Source organism: Hyperolius riggenbachi, chromosome 11, assembly GCF_040937935.1.
Source record: "Hyperolius riggenbachi isolate aHypRig1 chromosome 11, aHypRig1.pri, whole genome shotgun sequence".
Lineage (NCBI taxonomy): Eukaryota > Metazoa > Chordata > Amphibia > Anura > Hyperoliidae > Hyperolius > Hyperolius riggenbachi.
Window position 1 is genome coordinate 182877925 of NC_090656.1, and position 17866 is coordinate 182895790.

Sequence of the window (17866 nt, forward strand, 5' to 3'; positions counted from 1 at the left end):
AAAAAAAAAAATTTCCTTAGAGGGCTTGACTTATCGCAATTTAATGCTGAAGACCGGTAGTGACAGCAGAACAGGCATGGGGGACCACGTCATCATGTTCCGGTGGTGACATCCTCTCACATCTGTGCACAGCCATTAAAACAATGCTCGAAATTAGCATTGTGAAAAACAATCATTCTGCTGCTTGGCATGACTGGATGACTAGACTCAGAACCCTCAATAAATCTTATAGAATTACTATACTGCAGCAAAATAGAGATTTAGCAAGACTTTGCTACCATCCCTACTGCACAATATTCTGACTTGCAAACAAAAGGAGCAAACACCTGGGAGCCTAGCGCAAAAATCTCAATAATTCTGTAATGGATAATACATCTATCCTTACATAATACTAAAAAGCCTCCCTACTAGAATGCTATGCAAAACAAAAGGACAACAAAGATGTGATTTAAAAGCCTATCTCATAGAGCCATATTAATCCAAGTCATGCACTGATGAGGATCAACCAATCTGAAACAGTCTGTATGTATGCATGTTAGATTAGTGTGGGGCTATACAATTAACAACAAGCTGACACATCACTGCATTCCAGTGATTCTGGAGGAGTGTTTAGCTTTCAGGGACAACAAAGAGATGATTTGCATATTCAGCAGTGATGCATTGTGGTACACCTCAGCCTAAATAATCGCAAATACCTTCTGTTTTTAGAAGGCAAACTTCTATTCTGCATAATAGAATAAAGGAGGAGAGCTCCTTATTGTGTTATCCTTTAATGGTTAAAACAATGCGCATAACAAATTGCACTTACTAGATATGATGACATACAGGCATATATCTGGGCTAAAATGCCCTCTCAGCAGCAACCAGCAGTGGTAACCTGGGAACGGCTATGGCCAGTAGCAGTCCGGGTCGTGACGTCACCAGCACACGTTGAGAACCATGGCGGGCAACTCTGGTCTTCCATAACATTACGACCCGGACTGCTAGTGGCCATAGCCGTTCCCAGGTTACCCCTGCTGGTTGCTGCTGAGAGGGATTTTTAGGCCAGATATATGCCTGGATGTCATCATATCTAGTAAGTGCAATTTGTTATGCGCATTATTTAACCAAGAAAGGATAACACACTACGGAGCGCTCCTTCTTTCTTCTGTTTTGTTTTTACCAAGTCCAGCTGTACAGCCCAGCTTGCAGGAGTTGCTAGAGTGTGTGATCACCTGTTGGCCCTGTTTGAGCAGCGCAAGAATGCAAAGCATTTTGATAAAGAGGCTTTTTGGTCTCTTTCACCCCCAGCCCTTCCACACTCCTAGGAGTTCTGGTTCACCATAAGCCTGCTGGGCAATGTGTAACTGAGCGTTTCAAGTCCTACCGCATAGAGCCACATTAATCCATGCCATGCACTGAAGAGGATCAACCAATCCAAAACAGTCTGTAAGCATATCACATTATTGTGGCTCTATAATACTAACAAGTTGACATCTTTGCATTCAAGTGATTCTGGAGGTGTGTTTAGCTTTGAGGGACAACAAAGACGATCTGCATATTCAGCAGTGATGCATTGTGTGACACCACAGAGCTCACACTAACCTGAATAATCGCAAATACCTTATGGTTTAGGAAGGCAACATTCTGTTTGACATAATGCTACATTCACTTCTAAATACTCAGCTAGACATTAGTAAGCATTTCCTCTATGCTAACATGCTCTGGCCAACGAGCACATACTCTACCAAGTAATCATAAGAGGAAGTAAAATACAAAGAATTCATGTGAAAATTCTTGGGATTAGCTACATGACAAGAATGTTCAGGAAACTTAAAAAGGACCTCAAAAACAAATGTTACAAAATGTAACAAAACCTGTTGTGAGATATATTCCAGTAAATTATTTGTCCCTAGGTGTACTGAAGCATGTCTTTACATGCATCAGTTTACCAAAGACATTGTTTCCTTTGACGTACATTGTGAACAATTGGGTCTTTTTAGTAGACTAAGGGCTCGTTTCCACTATAGCGAATCCGCATGCGGGCACTGCATGCGGATTCGCATAGTCAATGTAAGTGGATGGGGCTGTTTCCACTTGTGCGGCGGCGGGAGCGTTTTTCGGTGCGGCAGAAATCTGCACGGCAGAGCCGTCAGATTTCGCGTGCGGGAGGAATGCGGGCGAATCGCCGCTTATGCATTTAATAGGGAAATCGCATGCGGCTTTGTCATGCGGATTTCCCCGCGATTTCGCGTGCGATTTCGCATGGTTTGCTATGGAGCTTTACTCAGGCAGTGACATGGTTAAATTCGCCTGGCTCCTTGCCATGCAAAATCGCATGCGAAATCGCGGCTAAATCCGCATGCGGAAACGCAGCCGCATGCGATTTCTTCTGCGGTGGAATCCAGTCGATTCCGCACCACAACAGTGGAAACGAGCCCTTACCTCCAGTTTTTGTTCTCCAATGAACTGAAAAATTCTGAAATCTATCTTACTATTGAAATCAATATTAACCCTCGCACACAATGCCTCCCTATTTTAGTGAGCCAATTACAGCCATCACAAGGTCAGGAACCAATGAAAAATGACTTCTGACTGGCCCACAGAGCTCAGCTTTCTTTAGCAGAGTGCAGTGGCTGCAATAGCGATGGGAGCACGCAGTGATGGAAGACTGAAATCTACGCTCTGGCAGCGGTAAAAGGCAGTAAGCAGGTAAATTTTCCGCCCTTCCCAATCAACTGAAATGGTCATCTTTCAACAGAAATCAATTGATTGGGCAACGTTTGCGTTACTGATTTCAAGCAGATTCAATCATAGTGATAGAATCAGCTGTATATCGACATAACTAGAAATCACTGGGCCCCTCTGTGAAACTTTGAAAGGCATCACACCGTGGGAGGGGTTCACCACCATATCAGCCACACAGACTCCCCGATCTATTCGAGGAAAGGTAAAGATTTATCTAAGCAAAGGGGGCATAGGCTACTGATTGGGATGAAGTTCCATCTTCGGTGAAAGTTTCTCTTTAAAGGAGTCATTAGGCAAAACCAGGTCCCCCCGCTCTACTTACCCAGGGCTTCCTCCAGCCCCTTGCAGCTGGTACGTCCCATGCCACAGCTCCATTCTCAGCAGCCGGTTTTGGGTCCCCGCCAGTGATGAGGGCGACTTCCTCTAGTGCGACGGCGCGAGCGCCAATGTCAATCAAGTCCATGTTGCCCGCACTACACTGCGGACAACGTGGGCTTGGTTGACAGCAGCACTCACGCTGGCGCAGTAGAGACGACCTCAAGGTCGGCCTCTGCACCCACAGGGATCCCGAGCCACCGGCTGAGAGTAGAGCTGAGGTGTGGGACGTGTCAGCTGCAAGGGACTGGAGGAAGCCCTGGGTAAGTAGAGTGGGGGGGGGACCTGGTTTTGGCTGATGACTCCTTTAAGGCAAATGTAATGGCCACTTAAGCAACTTAAAGTGAGTGTCCAAGGAGTTTAAAAAAAAGGATCCACTTACCTGGGGCTTCCTCCAGCCCGTGACAGCTGTCCTGTGCCCTCATCACAGCTCCGAAGCTCAGAAGACGCCGACTCGGAACCCGATCTGGCGAGGTCGGGTTCTGCAGCGGAGAAGACCGGGAGCCTCCGTAGCTGCGGCGAGGGCACAGGACGGCTGCCACGGGCTGGAGGAAGCCCCAGGTAAGTGGATCTTTTTTTTTAAACTCCTTGGATGTTTCTTTTAAATGTAAATACACGAGTACTTTAAATTAGGATAATTATTAAAAGGTTACCATCTGTGACTTGTGCAACCACGCCTTCTTGTAAATTGTGGATGAAATCTATAAGACATTTTGCAGGTTCATCTCCCTTCAGTTGAATGAGGTCAAGAAGTCTTCTTGCCTTATGGAACACAATTAAGATAGATTAGCTTAACAATATTGTGCTCTGCTACATCATAACACCACATGTTAACTGTCACTCACCCAGTATGATACATGTTAGCAGCTAAAACATTAACATTTTAATAGTAAAGTTGGCCATAAAGTAAATACTACTTCAAGAGAGAGAGAGAATTACTAATCAACAATTTCAGAATGCCTACATTCTCTTTTGTGCATAGAAAGCACAGCCATCATGGGGCGTGGCTTGGCGCCGCTTGAAGATGGCTGCGTGAGGAGAGTGCTCCGCTGCTGACCCGCTCCTTCCCCTAGCCGCAAACCAAGATAAACTCTAACAAAGCCACCAAAAAGAGCCAGCCGGACCCCAGGACCACCGGGGACCCGGAGGCATCAACTCCAAAACACATCCCAGAGATATTCCGCACGCAAAAAGGCGGACACGGGCCTACCAGCGGCAATATGGCGCCGGCGTCCCCTAAGGCCGGCGCGCCCGTCCAGAGTGCATCACGATCGTCACCTCCGCCCACAGACACTGGGGTACTAGATCGCTTAAATAATATGCCTACGACAGAACTCCTAAAAGCTATTGCCTCTGATATCAAAGACACCCTCTCAGCCGCCATTGCGGACTTACGAGAAGAAGTTACGCAGATCAACAGACGTCTCTCGGTGGTGGAGCAGGAAGGGCAAGAAACTAAAAAGCAGGTCAGTAAGATCCAGGACCGTGCAGCGTACCAGGACTCAAAGATGCTAGACTTCCAGCACAGACTGGAAGATCTGGACAATCGAGGTAGGCGCAACAACATAAGAGTTAGAGGCCTGCCAGAAACGGTAGCGAATGACCAAATCAGGTCCGCCATCACTGCAATTTTCAATGAGCTGCTGGAAAGACCCAAAGACGCACAGATTGACCTAGAAAGAGCTCACAGAGCATTAAGACCAAGACGAAATGAGGAGGACCCACCGAGAGACGTTATTTGCTGCTTCGCAAGCTTCTCCCTCAAAGAAGAAGTTATGAAAAGGGCGAGAGAGCAGGACGGCATCAAATTTAATGACGCAGATATAAAACTCTTCCAGGACCTGTCCATTATTACTCTCCAAAATAGAAGAGCACTGAAACCTCTCTTGCAAGTGCTCCGAGACAGAAGCATTATATACAGGTGGAGATTCCCCTTCTGCCTACACGCCACCAAAGGCACCATTAACGCCATGCTTCGTACTCCTGCTGATACGCCGCACTTCTGCAAGATTCTAGGCCTTCCGAAAATCCGATTGCCTGAGTGGTATCCGGAGAATGGTGAGATGACCGCAGCACCGAACAAGGGCCCAGCTGACAGACCCTCCCTCTCGGGGAACCCCTACGGATCGCCGTACAAAAGCTTTAGACCCCCAGGTTCTAACCGAAGAAGAAGACACAGCTCCTCCTCAGACTTACCTATGGAAAGACAAGTGCCAGAGGTACAAGATGACACCATTGAGCTCGAGGCTCTACCACCTGAATTGGAGGACTCAGACCTTTCTTGAACTGACGCAGCCCCACAGCCATCAACCCTCTCTTCGTAGAATCTGGTAGTATACGTTCTTCATATAATACTATAACTTTACATTTGACCCCCGGTGTTCCGTGGTCACTTGGTTCTTTACTAATAGAGTTTGCAAACTTTCACTGAACTCTGCCTAACTCAGGTCCGACTTTATGCTTCAGACTGAAGGAACCCCTTTTGTACTGTGTGCTTTTCCCCCTTTGAATCCAACCAGGGCCGATGCCTATCAGTGAAAGTTGCACGATATAATAATCCTGTTAAAATATATTGTGGATAAGCCCCCCGTTTGGCTTTGTTTTGCTCTTCTCCTCTTGTTTTCTTTATCATTAGATATAGGTACAGAGTGAAAGCAAAGGAACTGGGTACTGTTTTTCACTGCCATGTACGCATCTATGTATATGAGAAGCCCTAGAATTCATCATCTAGAAAAATTGAAGTGTTTAATTTGGCATGATCTATATATCACTACCTGCTGTTTTAACCTAGCCATTTCCCCCTACAGGTCATAAGCAAGTTCCACACCTAATGTTTTTTGCGTATATACACACACTTGCAATGGGACAACCTTGAAGACACCTTATAATATAGTGAAATGTAAATGATACCCTTGATACAGGGCACACACACTCAGGACCTATAAGAGTTCTTTCTATTATATTAGTTTAATAGTTCCTGGCTCACGCCAGTTGTTGGAGTTTATCTTTAATTTAGCTTCAAAATATAGAATTAAGAGGTTGGGGGGAGGGGGGAGACGGTGGCTGTTTGAGATTGAGGTTTTTTTTTCTCTCTTTCTGTTCACCGGCCGTCTCTGCCGCTTGGCCCTAGAATACCACCCCCACACAGCAATTATTACATAATTGCTGAGCTTACCTACGGTATCACTTTAAGTAATCTACATAGTAGATTCTTCACCTAACCGTATATTATACACTAGCAGACTATCACGACTATAGAGAATTGATAGTCAGCTCAGATGACAGTAACTGAGTGGACTGTTATATTTTTGGCATATGTCAGCTTACTAACGGGATTGCTCCCAAGGATCAACCCTATACAAAACACCTTTGAAGGTAACTACTCGCCCCTTGGTAGTCTAACTATGCCGCGTGCTGGTTCCTGGAAGGTCGTGTCTTACAATGTCAGGGGACTAAACACCCCAGAACGCAGAACTGCGCTCCTGCAATTATTACAAAAAGAGAAAGTAAGCATTGCAATGCTCCAGGAGACTCATTTCTCCAAAAACCACATCCCCCATCTCAGAGACAGAAACTTTACCAGGAGCTATCACGCGGTCTCACCGACAGGAAAGACCAAGGGAGTAACCATTCTACTTCACAAGGGATGTGAGATTGAGATCACCAAATCCCAAATAGACCCAGAGGGACGATTTATCTTTCTATTAGGTAAACTTGACAATAGGGACATTACTCTAGTGGCAGTTTATACCCCTAATGAGAAGCAGACTGTTTTTTTTAGCCAAAGTGGTTTCACAACTCCTGTCTTTCGCAAAAGGGATGATAATCTGGGGAGCAGACAGCAACATCCCCTTGAACCCTTCACTTGATACATCTAATGGGAGGTCTGTGGTTCCATTCCGGTGTCTTAAAAAAATCAAAAGCCTATTCAAAGACAAACTTAATGGATGTATGGAGAATCTTTAACCCAAGAGACAAGGATTTTACATATTACTCTAATCCACATAAAAAGTACTCACGCATAGATCATGTCCTGATCTCACAACCAGATCTGCATTATGTTCGGGACGCTGGAATTGGAACCATGGGCTTCTCAGATCATGCCATGGTGTATGTTGCCCTAACTTTCCCCCTACATAGGGACAGACAGTTTAACTGGAGGCTCAACCCAGAACTACTCAAAGACTTAGAAACTATGGAAATGATCAAAAAGTCCTTAGTTGACTACTTCAGATTTAATGCTACTGGGGAAACTTCACCTCTGACTGTTTGGGAGGCCCACAAACCCGTAATCCGGGGGGAACTGATTAAAATAGGGGCAAGGAAAAAAAAGGAACACCTTTTCCAGCTGGAATCCTTTACACAAAAAATAGCAGCCCTCGAATCTGTCCATAAACACTCTATGGAATCAAAAACCTTGGAAGCACTGTCCTCTCTCAGATCAGAACTAAAATCACTACTTGAAAGAAAGGCAAAAAGCATCTTGTTATACTCAGAGGCCTCATTCTATGAATGGAGCAATAGGATAGGAACACAGCTTGCAAGAAGACTTAAAAAAAGAAGGGCCAGACAGCAAATAACAGCGGTAAAAGACCAAAAAGGTGTGCTGCATCATACAAATCAGGAAATCGCAGAAACATTTCGACAATACTATATGGAGCTTTACAACCTACAGCCTTCACCTACCACACCACAAGAGCAAACAATTAGAAAGGATAAAATACTTAAATACCTAGAAAAGTGGGGCCTAAAAACCCTAGACAAATCAGCTATAGATGACCTGGAACTACCCATAAGCATATCTGAATTCCTACAGACTGTAAAACACCTCAAGCTAGGTAAAAGCCCTGGCCCAGATGGCCTTATCACAGCCTATTACAAGGCTTTTGCAAAGGAACTGGCTCCTTTCTTTGTTAAAGCTATGAACGGAATAACCTCTAGCTCCACCCCTTCCAAACAATTTTTAGAAGCCCATATCACCATTATTCATAAAGAGGGTAAAGACCCCACCTCATGTGCAAGCTATCGCCCTATATCTCTCCTAAACAATGACGCAAAAATTTTTGCAAAGATCCTGGCTAACAGGATTTCGCCACTGTTGCCCAATATTATACACCCAGACCAGGTGGGATTTGTCCCGGGAAGGGAGGGGAGGGACAACACAACAAAAGCAATAGGGATCCATAGCTGGCTCTCTCGGCGTTCCGTGGAGGGGTTTTTCCTCTCCACGGACGCCGAGAAAGCATTTGACAGAGTAAGATGGGAATACATCGAAGAGGTGCTAGCTTCACTGGGACTGGGCCCTGCACTCATGGCATGGGTAAAAATTCTCTACTCCAACCCCTCTGCATGTGTCAAAACAAACGGAATCCTATCTAGTCATTTCAACATATCCAATGGCACTAGGCAGGGATGTCCGCTGTCCCCCCTGATCTACATCCTTACCCTAGAGCCTTTCCTAATCCAAGCCCGCAACAATGAAGAAATTAAGGGAGTTGAAATAGGCAACAGAACTTTCAAAGTAGCTGCTTTCGCAGACGACATGTTCTTTTTAACCAAACCCAAGCACACCCTACCAGCCTTAATGGGAGCACTCCAAGAATTTGGGGAGATCTCTAACCTAAAAATAAATTACGGAAAATCATGGGCTATGGGGGTGACCCTAAGACAGTCAGAGGTGGAGGACTGCATGACAAAATTCCCCTTCCGATGGGAAAAAAACGCCATTTCCTACCTAGGGATTAAAATCCCAGTGGATCTGAACAAACTCTTCCAACTTAATTACCTACCTGTTGAGGCAAAGATCAGGGCAGATATGCAGAATTGGATTGCTTTGAGAGGTTTATCTTGGTTTGGCAGAATGGCTGTTGCTAAAATGACTATTTTGCCAAAACTTCTTTATCTGTTCCAAGCGGCTCCAGTGGAGGTGCCACCTAATTTTTTGAAAAACTTACAAATTTCTATTGATAAGTTTATCTGGGCAAATAAAAGAACAAGGATAAGAGACGAAATATTGACTCTACCACATGATCTGGGAGGGGCAGGTGTCCCAAACCTAAAGCTATATTTCAGTGCAGCACACCTACTCAGGGTCACAGACTGGACAGCTTCGGTTTCATGTAAAGACTGGACATATATTGAACAGGTGACTTGTGGGGCCTCTCTGGCGGGGTTAGCGTGGGTTCCTACCAAGGCATTCAACCAGCTTCGTATTAGTCATCCCCTGATTCGTGCTACACATAAAATTTTCCAAAAATGTATTGCTAGCTCTCACATATCTCAATCACCTGGCCCTATGTCACCTATGACGGGCAACCCAGAATTTGGGCCCGGGGACTCATCCAGATTTCTCCTATCTTGGAGCAAAAAAGACACCCCCAGAATTTTACACTTCACGGACCCTCTAGGAGTCAAAACTCTATTAGAAATTGAACACCCGGAAAAGAGCGAGAAACTACCAAATTGGGTATATTTCCAGATCAGGCACTACATCTTATCACCGCAAGTAAAAAGCAAAGCGCTTACCTCACCTACAACATTTGATAAGAAGTGTTTGGAGAGAACCCCAAGAGCTCATATGCTGTCTTGGACCTATTCCCTTCTGAGGGACAGTAAACCTTGTACAGTTCTCCCTTTTAAAAAAAAATGGGACTCCCTTCTCCCCACCCCACTGACTGACGACCAATGGACCACAGTATTTATCAACACCCATAAGTCAGCTAGAAATACAAATGCTAAAGAACAGAACTTCAAGTTTCAAACTTTGTGGTACAAAACCCCATTCCTTATCCACAAATTTTATCCAGAAGCCCCAGAGGCTTGTTGGAGATGTGGAAACTGTCCAGGAAACCTCCTGCACATTGCATGCAGCTGTCCCTTACTGGACACATTCTGGACTGAGGTACATAAAATTGTCACAGAAGTATCTGGGCTCCCAGTAAACTTTTCACCAGACACCTACTTTCTACACAACTCCACTCTATCCCCCCCGTCATACAAGAAATCAATTTTACCACACATGATTAACTCGGCTAGAGCCCTAATCCCCTTACATTGGGGATCGACCACCACCCCACCCTCAAAATGTGGTTCCAGAGACTAAATAGGGTGAAAGACTTAGAGGAGATTGTGATGATCGCACATGATCAGGCCCACAAAATTTCAAAAACTTGGGCTGTCTGGTATGACTTCCAGAGTTTTGAGGTCTATAAGAGGATTATGAGCTGAAGCCTCTTTTGAGGGACAGAGAATCAGAACAACTAGCCTCCAGGGGCAACGAAACACTAACAGTACGCCCTGCAAACCAATTAACATCTCATCCTATAGACAGTAAGAAAGCCCCACCATAGACTGGGTAACCCCTATGGTTAAAGAGTTGCTCCCAGGGAAAAAACCCCAAACCAATGGGGACCATGGTACTAATGGCTTCATTTACCCAAATACAAGCTTGGGTTGTTATCCTATACAACTGAAATAAGATGTTTATATCCCTAAGTCCTGATACGTTAAAGAGGCAACATAACAACCGACTATCAAAACTTCGTCAGGTTCTGCTAGTGTGTACTGCAATCAGACTAAAGTTCACTTATTCTTTTTGATAGTTAGTGCTACTTGACTACAAGCATGAAAATGTACACCTGCTGTTACTGCATAGAATATTGTTAAAAATTTTATATCCTGAGAACCAGAACGTAGCCAACTCATATAATTGTCAAAGCATTGTCATGTTACATGTATGTAATCAGAGACTGTTATGATATTGTATGAAATGTTATTGCTGACACACTGGTTCTCAAATAAAAATATATTGAAACAGAAAGCACAGCCATTCATAATGTGTCACACAGATACTGCCTGATAGGAGTGCCACAGCCTGTTGACAAATAGGGATTAGCCTTTATGTGAAACTGTGGGCATCAGTGTAGCTACAGCAGTGGCTCATTATGATAACAAACTGGTGTAGAGCTGACCACGTAGCAGTGAGTATAGGCGGATGGGGTGGCTATGTGCACAGCAAGAAGATATGGATGGTCACCAGCTCTGGGACATACATCTATGCTCTATAAAGTTGCAAGTTTTTCGTGAATAGATCCCGAGACACATGCGTGAACTTTCCATTGGGAATTTCTCTGGAATAGGTATGTAAAACATTGGCGGTGAGTCACAAAATAATGGTACAATTGACACACAGCACAAGTAAATTTTACCAGCGTCCACGCTAGGAACGTAATGTGTGGGGGACATATAGCAGAGCCCATGTTATGTACGGTACTCAGCGCATGCATTGGTTGTACTGTGTGCATTAAGCATGTAAATTTGCCATTGTTTTCTATTCGCCTGCTCTAGGAGGATGGGCTATCATTTTAACTAGTTTAGGCAGTTTGACGGCTCCCTTTACGTAGGAAGAGGGCCGGGAGCTGTCATGCAGTAAAAGCCAGCCTGCATCCATGAGTGCGTTTACTGTGGGGTCATGGTGTCACTGAAAGCCTGACAAGTGGGGCAATTTATGCCTATCAATGATTGTGCATTTACAGGCCATCAGAGCTTATATCTGCCCAGTGATTACTGTGATTGGATAAATCACAGTAATCACAGCACCTTTGTTCTTGGTCCCTATAGATATGGTAGATATAGTAGATATGGTAAATACAGGTAGTCCCTGGTTAACAAACGAGATAGGGACTGTAGGTTCGTTCTTAACCTGAATCTGAAAGTTGGAACAATGTGCTATCTCTGTCCCCTGTACCTCCTCTGTGCCCCCCTGTGACTCTAGTGTCCCCCTCTGTGTCACCCCTGCCTTCCTGTACCTGCTTATACAAGTTTAAAAGCCATTTTTTCTTTGAATTTTTAAAATTGATTTTCTCATGAACTACAAGTCCAATTTCGAAAAAAAAAAAAAATTGGGGGGGGGGGGGGGGGGGGGGGGGGACGGGGCAATATTTAAAGAGAAACCGTAACCAAGAATTGAACTTCACCCCAATCAGTAGCTGATACCCCCTTTCCCATGAGAACTCTATTCCTTTTCCCAGACGGATCATCAGGGGGCTCTGTATGGCTGATTTTGTGGTAAAACCCCTCCCACAAATTATGTCAGCGCCTCACAGCACTGAGGTACTGACATCACACTGGGGGAGCCTTGTTGCATTGTAGGAAATAACAGCTGTTTACAACTGCCAAAAAAGCAAGAAGCATCTCCTTCCAGTGACATCACCGGCCAGCAGTAAAAATGTCACCATGTGATGAATGTCAGAAGGTAAATCAGGAAGAAGAAAGTTTTTACAATAAGCAAACACTGACTACATCATTTATACATAAGTACTGTAAAAATGAAGCCTTTTTTTATTACATTATTTTCACCGGAGTTCCTCTAGAATTGGAATTTCTATACAGAGAAGATATTGCAAAACAAACCTGTGGTCATTTTGTGTGGAATTCACATTATTTTGGCAACACAACATAATGAAGAATTTGATATATGTAGGTTTTTTTTTTTTATTTTTACTCCTTTTTCCCTTTCTAAACCTAAGGTATGTAAATATATATAATTTTTCCCTGTCCCAAGTTTTGAATAAGGATGATAACATTTATTGGCTAACTAAGAAGAAAAGGAGTAAGCTTTCTGCTATGAAGCCATCCTCAGACTCTATTCCTGTTCCTCAAGTCTGAGGCTTCAAAGTGACAGGAACAAGGAATCTGCTATCGTCTTGCCTTCAAAATATCCTGCTTGCCTGTTTTCCATGGTGGTCAGTTTGTACTGTACTTTATCTTTAAAACCAAGGGTCAAGAACAAATGTAGAGGCCTGTGTCCATTATTTAATTTTGATCAAAAACCCTACATCGGCAAGGCAAGAGTGTTATCCACTTAGCCAATATTCTGCCCCACAAAATATCAACTTAGCCCCAAAAAATGCAAAAATTTAGAATCACTACTTACCTGCTGAGAGGGTGAATAGATAGGCAGTTGTATGTCATCAATATCAGGATCTGAAACGTAGCCATGCTTCAAAAGTTGCTGGGAAATGGCACTTACGTAGTTACGAATTTTTGGCACAATCCTTGGCCGTTCAGTATGCAGATAATGAGAAGGTTCGAGTGGATCACGGAAGGCCCGTAATTGGGATGGTTCATCACATGGTGAAGTCTCAATTCTGTTAAAAACATCTAAGAAGGTTCTGCAGTAAGCTTCTCCTTTGCATGTAATGTTGTCCAGGAGGCTTCTAACCAAAGAGGACAAAGGTTGTCCCACAAGTGTGCATATTTGATATTCTTCCCAGTTGAGGACATCTTGGGAAAGCAGCTCATCAAGCAAGCATTCATATTTATCCACAGAACCTCTGGCCAATGTAGAGACTAGGTATTCCCTCTTCGCTTGGACAGTTTTCAGTGGGCACATTCCACATTCTCATTATCAAGAGGTATCATGGATGCTAATATCAAAGGCAGAACAATCCTCTGCAAACAAATAAACAGGAAATAAGCGCCCAAGTTAAAGTAAAAGATTGAAAAGTTTTATATGTATAATGTATATTTAAAGAATATATATATATATATATATATATATATATATATATATATATATATATATATATATATATATATATATATATATATATATAAATATATATATATAAATATATATATATAAATTATCTGCAACCATCATCAACCCTCACCAGAACAGTTGATTGTATTTCAATATCATATACAGACTGTAATAAAGTAGTCTGTACTACAGCAAAGTCCCCGTAATATGTAAGTCTCAACTAACCGGCATGCCTGAGGGATAATGGGGACTTAGTTTTGGGTGGGTTTTGAGGCTTTTAAAATACTTAGCTAGAGCTACAGCAGAGTCCTCAGTATCCAGCACCATCAGGCATTGCCAGATGCAGGATACATGTGCTTGCTGGTTGCTAGAGCAACCAGCCTAAAATGCACAAAACCTCCCCCCCTAACTACTTACCGAGCCTCCAGCGACATCTAGCAGCCTTTCCGCAGCAACTAGCAGTCTCTTAGTGGCTTCCAGCATTCATGCACGCAAGTCAGTGTGCCACCTGACCCAGTGCAGAAGCCAGAAAGCTGGTAGGAACCCGCTAGGTGCTGTAGGAAGGCTGTTAGACATCGCTGGAGGCTCGGTAAGTAGTTAGGGCAGAGGTTTTTGTGCGTTTTAGGCTGGTTGCTCTAGCAACCAGCAAGCACATGTATCCGGCATCTGGCAGTGCCCGATGGTGCCGGATACTGGGGACTCTGCTGTATATTGTTCTCTGTCTCCTTTCTGTGGTTGGAGTTACATAACATACCATACTAGTTAAGTGTGCTGCCTTTGATGTAGGTTTTTAGCCTTTGACCAGGGTTAAAATCTGAGCTCAATCCGTTATATAAAACAGTAGAAAGTCTTTAAGCAAGGCTCCCTAATGCTCCTGCACACCCAGGGAGTGTGCCCTAAGTGGCTGCAACTCTGAAGCGCTTTGGGGCCTGGAACCCACTAGACCATTTATTTTTAGCGTATAGGGAGCGCTTTCAATCTCTAGCGATTTCCCTAAACACTCTGCCAATGTAGATGGATGGGGCAGATTCCGCTAGAGCGATTGCGATTAAGGAAATCGCAATCGCAGGACATGCAGCATTTTGGGAGCAATTCCATTCTAATGAATTGTAAAGGAGTAGAGAAATCCTCCCAAAATCGCTTGCAAAACGCTACCACAAATCGCTAACAATTGTGATAGCGCATTGTAGTGGGTTCCATGCCTGAGTCTGCCGGGAGTAAAGTGTCATATAAAGGTTATATGTCTTGTGGTTGAATTATATAACTCACAGTCTTCATGTTATTTTATAACAGTATGTTTTATGTATTAACCTCCTTGTCGGTTATCCCGAGCTCAGCTCGGGGTAACCTGCGCAGGAGTATTTCTCAGGCCCCGCTGGGCCGATTTTCACAAATTTTTTTTATTGCATGCAGCTAGCACTTTGCTAGCTGCGTGCATATTTTGATCGCCGCCGCTCTCCGCCGATTCGCCGCTACCCGCCGCAACACGACGCCCCCCCCTCCAAACCCCTTGCGCAGCCTGGCCAATCAGTGCCAAGCAGCGCTGAGGGGTGGATCGGGATTCCCTCTGACGTCCCGACGATCGGTGACGTCATCCCGCCCCGTCGCCATGGCGACGGGGGAAGCCCAGCAGGAAATCCCGTTCTGAACGGGATTTCCTGCTTTCAGAGAGCGCCGGCGGCGATCGGTGTAGGTAGGGAGATGACGCTTATCAGCGGCTATCATGTAGCTAGCACTAGGCTAGCTACATGAATTTAAAAAAAAAATTTTTTTTAAAGTGCTGCGCCGCCCCCTTGCCGACACAATTGGAATGGCAAGGGGGTTAAAATGTAGAGTAATAAGAAAAAAAGAGCAAGAAAGTACAAGATACGGAATCCCCCACCTAATGATATTAACCAGGACCCTAGGGTACGTTATCCATATTTGATAACCAAACCGACCAAATCTTTTCAAATTTTTCAAATGAGTTTCTGTTGAAATAAGTTAATTTATAAAGAGGTACGGCGTTATTAACCGACCTAATTCACACATTTGCTGCTTTCCATTTTATTATGATTATTTTTCTGCAGACATAGCAGCATAATACTTTGATGAGTATTTTAGTATATTGATCTGGGAGTATTTTATCTGAGGTAAAGAATAAAAAGGTCATTGGAGAACAATGTAATGGGAGAGAGGTAACCCTATTAATCAGGGCCAGAATTACCATAAGGCACTGTAGGCATGTGTCTACAGGCGTCTGTTGATGGAAAGGCGGCTCACTCCCCTCCTCAAGGGCCTCCCTCCCTCCTTCCCTATGAAAGTGTAAATGAGAGGTTACACGCCTGGCTCTTGGCATTCCACGGACAAGATCTTGCTTCAGTCAGGGGCACCTCTAGCTACTTAATAGTAAGAGTATGTTTGGCTACTTAATACTTGGGGGTACCTGTAGCTACCGATGACGGGCAAGGGAAGTAAGGGAGAAGTGACATCTGGGCTAGTTCAGGGGGGTTTGTAGGTTCATGGAGGGCTAAGTCTAGGGTGCCAGGACATCTGTTCCTGTAGGCTCCCGTGAGGTAGATCTGGGCCTGCTATTAATTATTTGAAACACTTCTAGCCAACAGGCCTGTATGTACATAGAGCTCCAAACCATATGGATATAATCACCCACATTTGTACTATGCTGGAACTTTGCATTAGTTAAAGAGGAACTCTTTATTCAGGATGCCCACTTTTATGTTTAATTATCCTGATTTCAGATTAGAAATAATTCCCATATCTACAGTACAGGGAGTGCAGAATTATTAGGCAAATTAGTATTTTGACCACATCAACCTCTTTATGCATGTTGTCTTACTCCAAGCTGTATAGGCTCGAAAGCCTACTACCAATTAAGCATATTAGGTGATGTGCATCTCTGTAATGAGAAGGGGTGTGGTCTAATGACATCAACACCCTAAATAACACAAGCTTTGGGCAATCAGTGCACTCCGCGGAACCCCGGCCCGCTCCACCACCGGACTCTGCGTGAGTAATTTCTCTGCATTAATTCTAGATCTAACTGCTGCTATGTATTGACTGTCTCATATAGACTGATATAAGCCTGTGTTTCTGACTGTTATATGGACTGCTACTAGCCTGCGCTTATTAGCCTACCACTGCTCCCCACACGGATTGCTACATATGGACTGTCACCAACCTGCAGCTGCCCCCCCACCCATATGGGCTTTTATAGATGACGGTACCTCATAACTGCTGTGTATGGACTGTTTTCAATAAGGATTGCTACTAGCCTGTGATACTAGCTGTTTTCAATAAGGATTGCTACTAGCCTGTGACATTATCTGCTATGCATGGACTGTTCCAACCAGCCTTTATCTGCTATGCATGGACTGTTCCAACCAGCCTGCCACTGCACCCGGCACGGACTGCTACATATGGAATGTCACTAGCCGGAAGCTGCCCCCACATGGTCTTTTAAAAACGGACTTGTAAAGACGATCTGTTATCTTATAACTGCTGGGTATGACCTCTAGCAATCACTTGCATGATGACCTTCTGATGCGGCTTTTCTACCCTGCTCACACATGTCTCACCCCTGTATGATACACCACTGTAAACTGTCATAACTCATACGACATGTACTGTAAATGATTCGTTGATGCCATTGATACTTCTGCGGTGCAGTGTCTGAACCGCTATATCCCTGATGCACTCCCTTCCATCCCAGAGTACCATCACCTATACCAGAGCCGAGCTCCTGGTATGGGAGTCCAAGGCCCAGGCACTGCCCCTTGCGGGATACAGTCCTGGCCCATCTAGATCAGTGGACCCGAAGGTCCAGATACAGGCCTAGGGGGAGGAGGGCAGGCGCACAAGTAAGGCTTAAAAAGAAAGGACTGCGGTCACCCATCCCATCCATCCTGCTAGCGAACGTTCGCTCCCTCCCGAACAAGCTAGACGAGCTGCTTCTATTGCTTGGCAGGAAACCCACGCTTGGAAGCAACTCCCCGGTACTCTGCTTCACCGAGACTTGGCTGAATGACAACATCCCGGACAACTCCCTGCATCTACCGGGCTTCGATCTCTTTCGGGCGGATCGCATCCATGCACTCTCAGGGAAAAAGAAGGGCGGGGGTGTATGTTTTTACATCAACTCCACCTGGTGCTCCAACACGACCGTCTTGCAGAAAAACTGCTCCCCCGACATTGAACTCTTACTGATTAACTGCAGACCTCAGT

General features: G+C 44.5%; 1 protein-coding gene across 4 annotated transcripts in view; it reads right to left on the reverse strand.

Moving 5' to 3' along the window:
* The window catches only part of NOD2 (nucleotide binding oligomerization domain containing 2), a 216183-nt gene that overhangs the window by 43320 nt on the left and 154997 nt on the right, over positions 1 to 17866 (reverse strand). For 3 of the 4 annotated variants that reach the window (XM_068261577.1, XM_068261576.1, XM_068261574.1), the window contains exons 2-3: positions 13037 to 13554; positions 3756 to 3864 (exon numbers count right to left, since the gene is read on the reverse strand). In XM_068261577.1, coding sequence (XP_068117678.1) covers positions 3756 to 3864; positions 13037 to 13495 — 568 coding nt within the window. In that variant the 5' untranslated portion in view covers positions 13496 to 13554. Of the gene's footprint in view, positions 1 to 3755; positions 3865 to 13036; positions 13555 to 14062; positions 14169 to 17866 lie in introns of those variants that run through there. The other variant, XM_068261575.1, reaches the window with a different exon arrangement.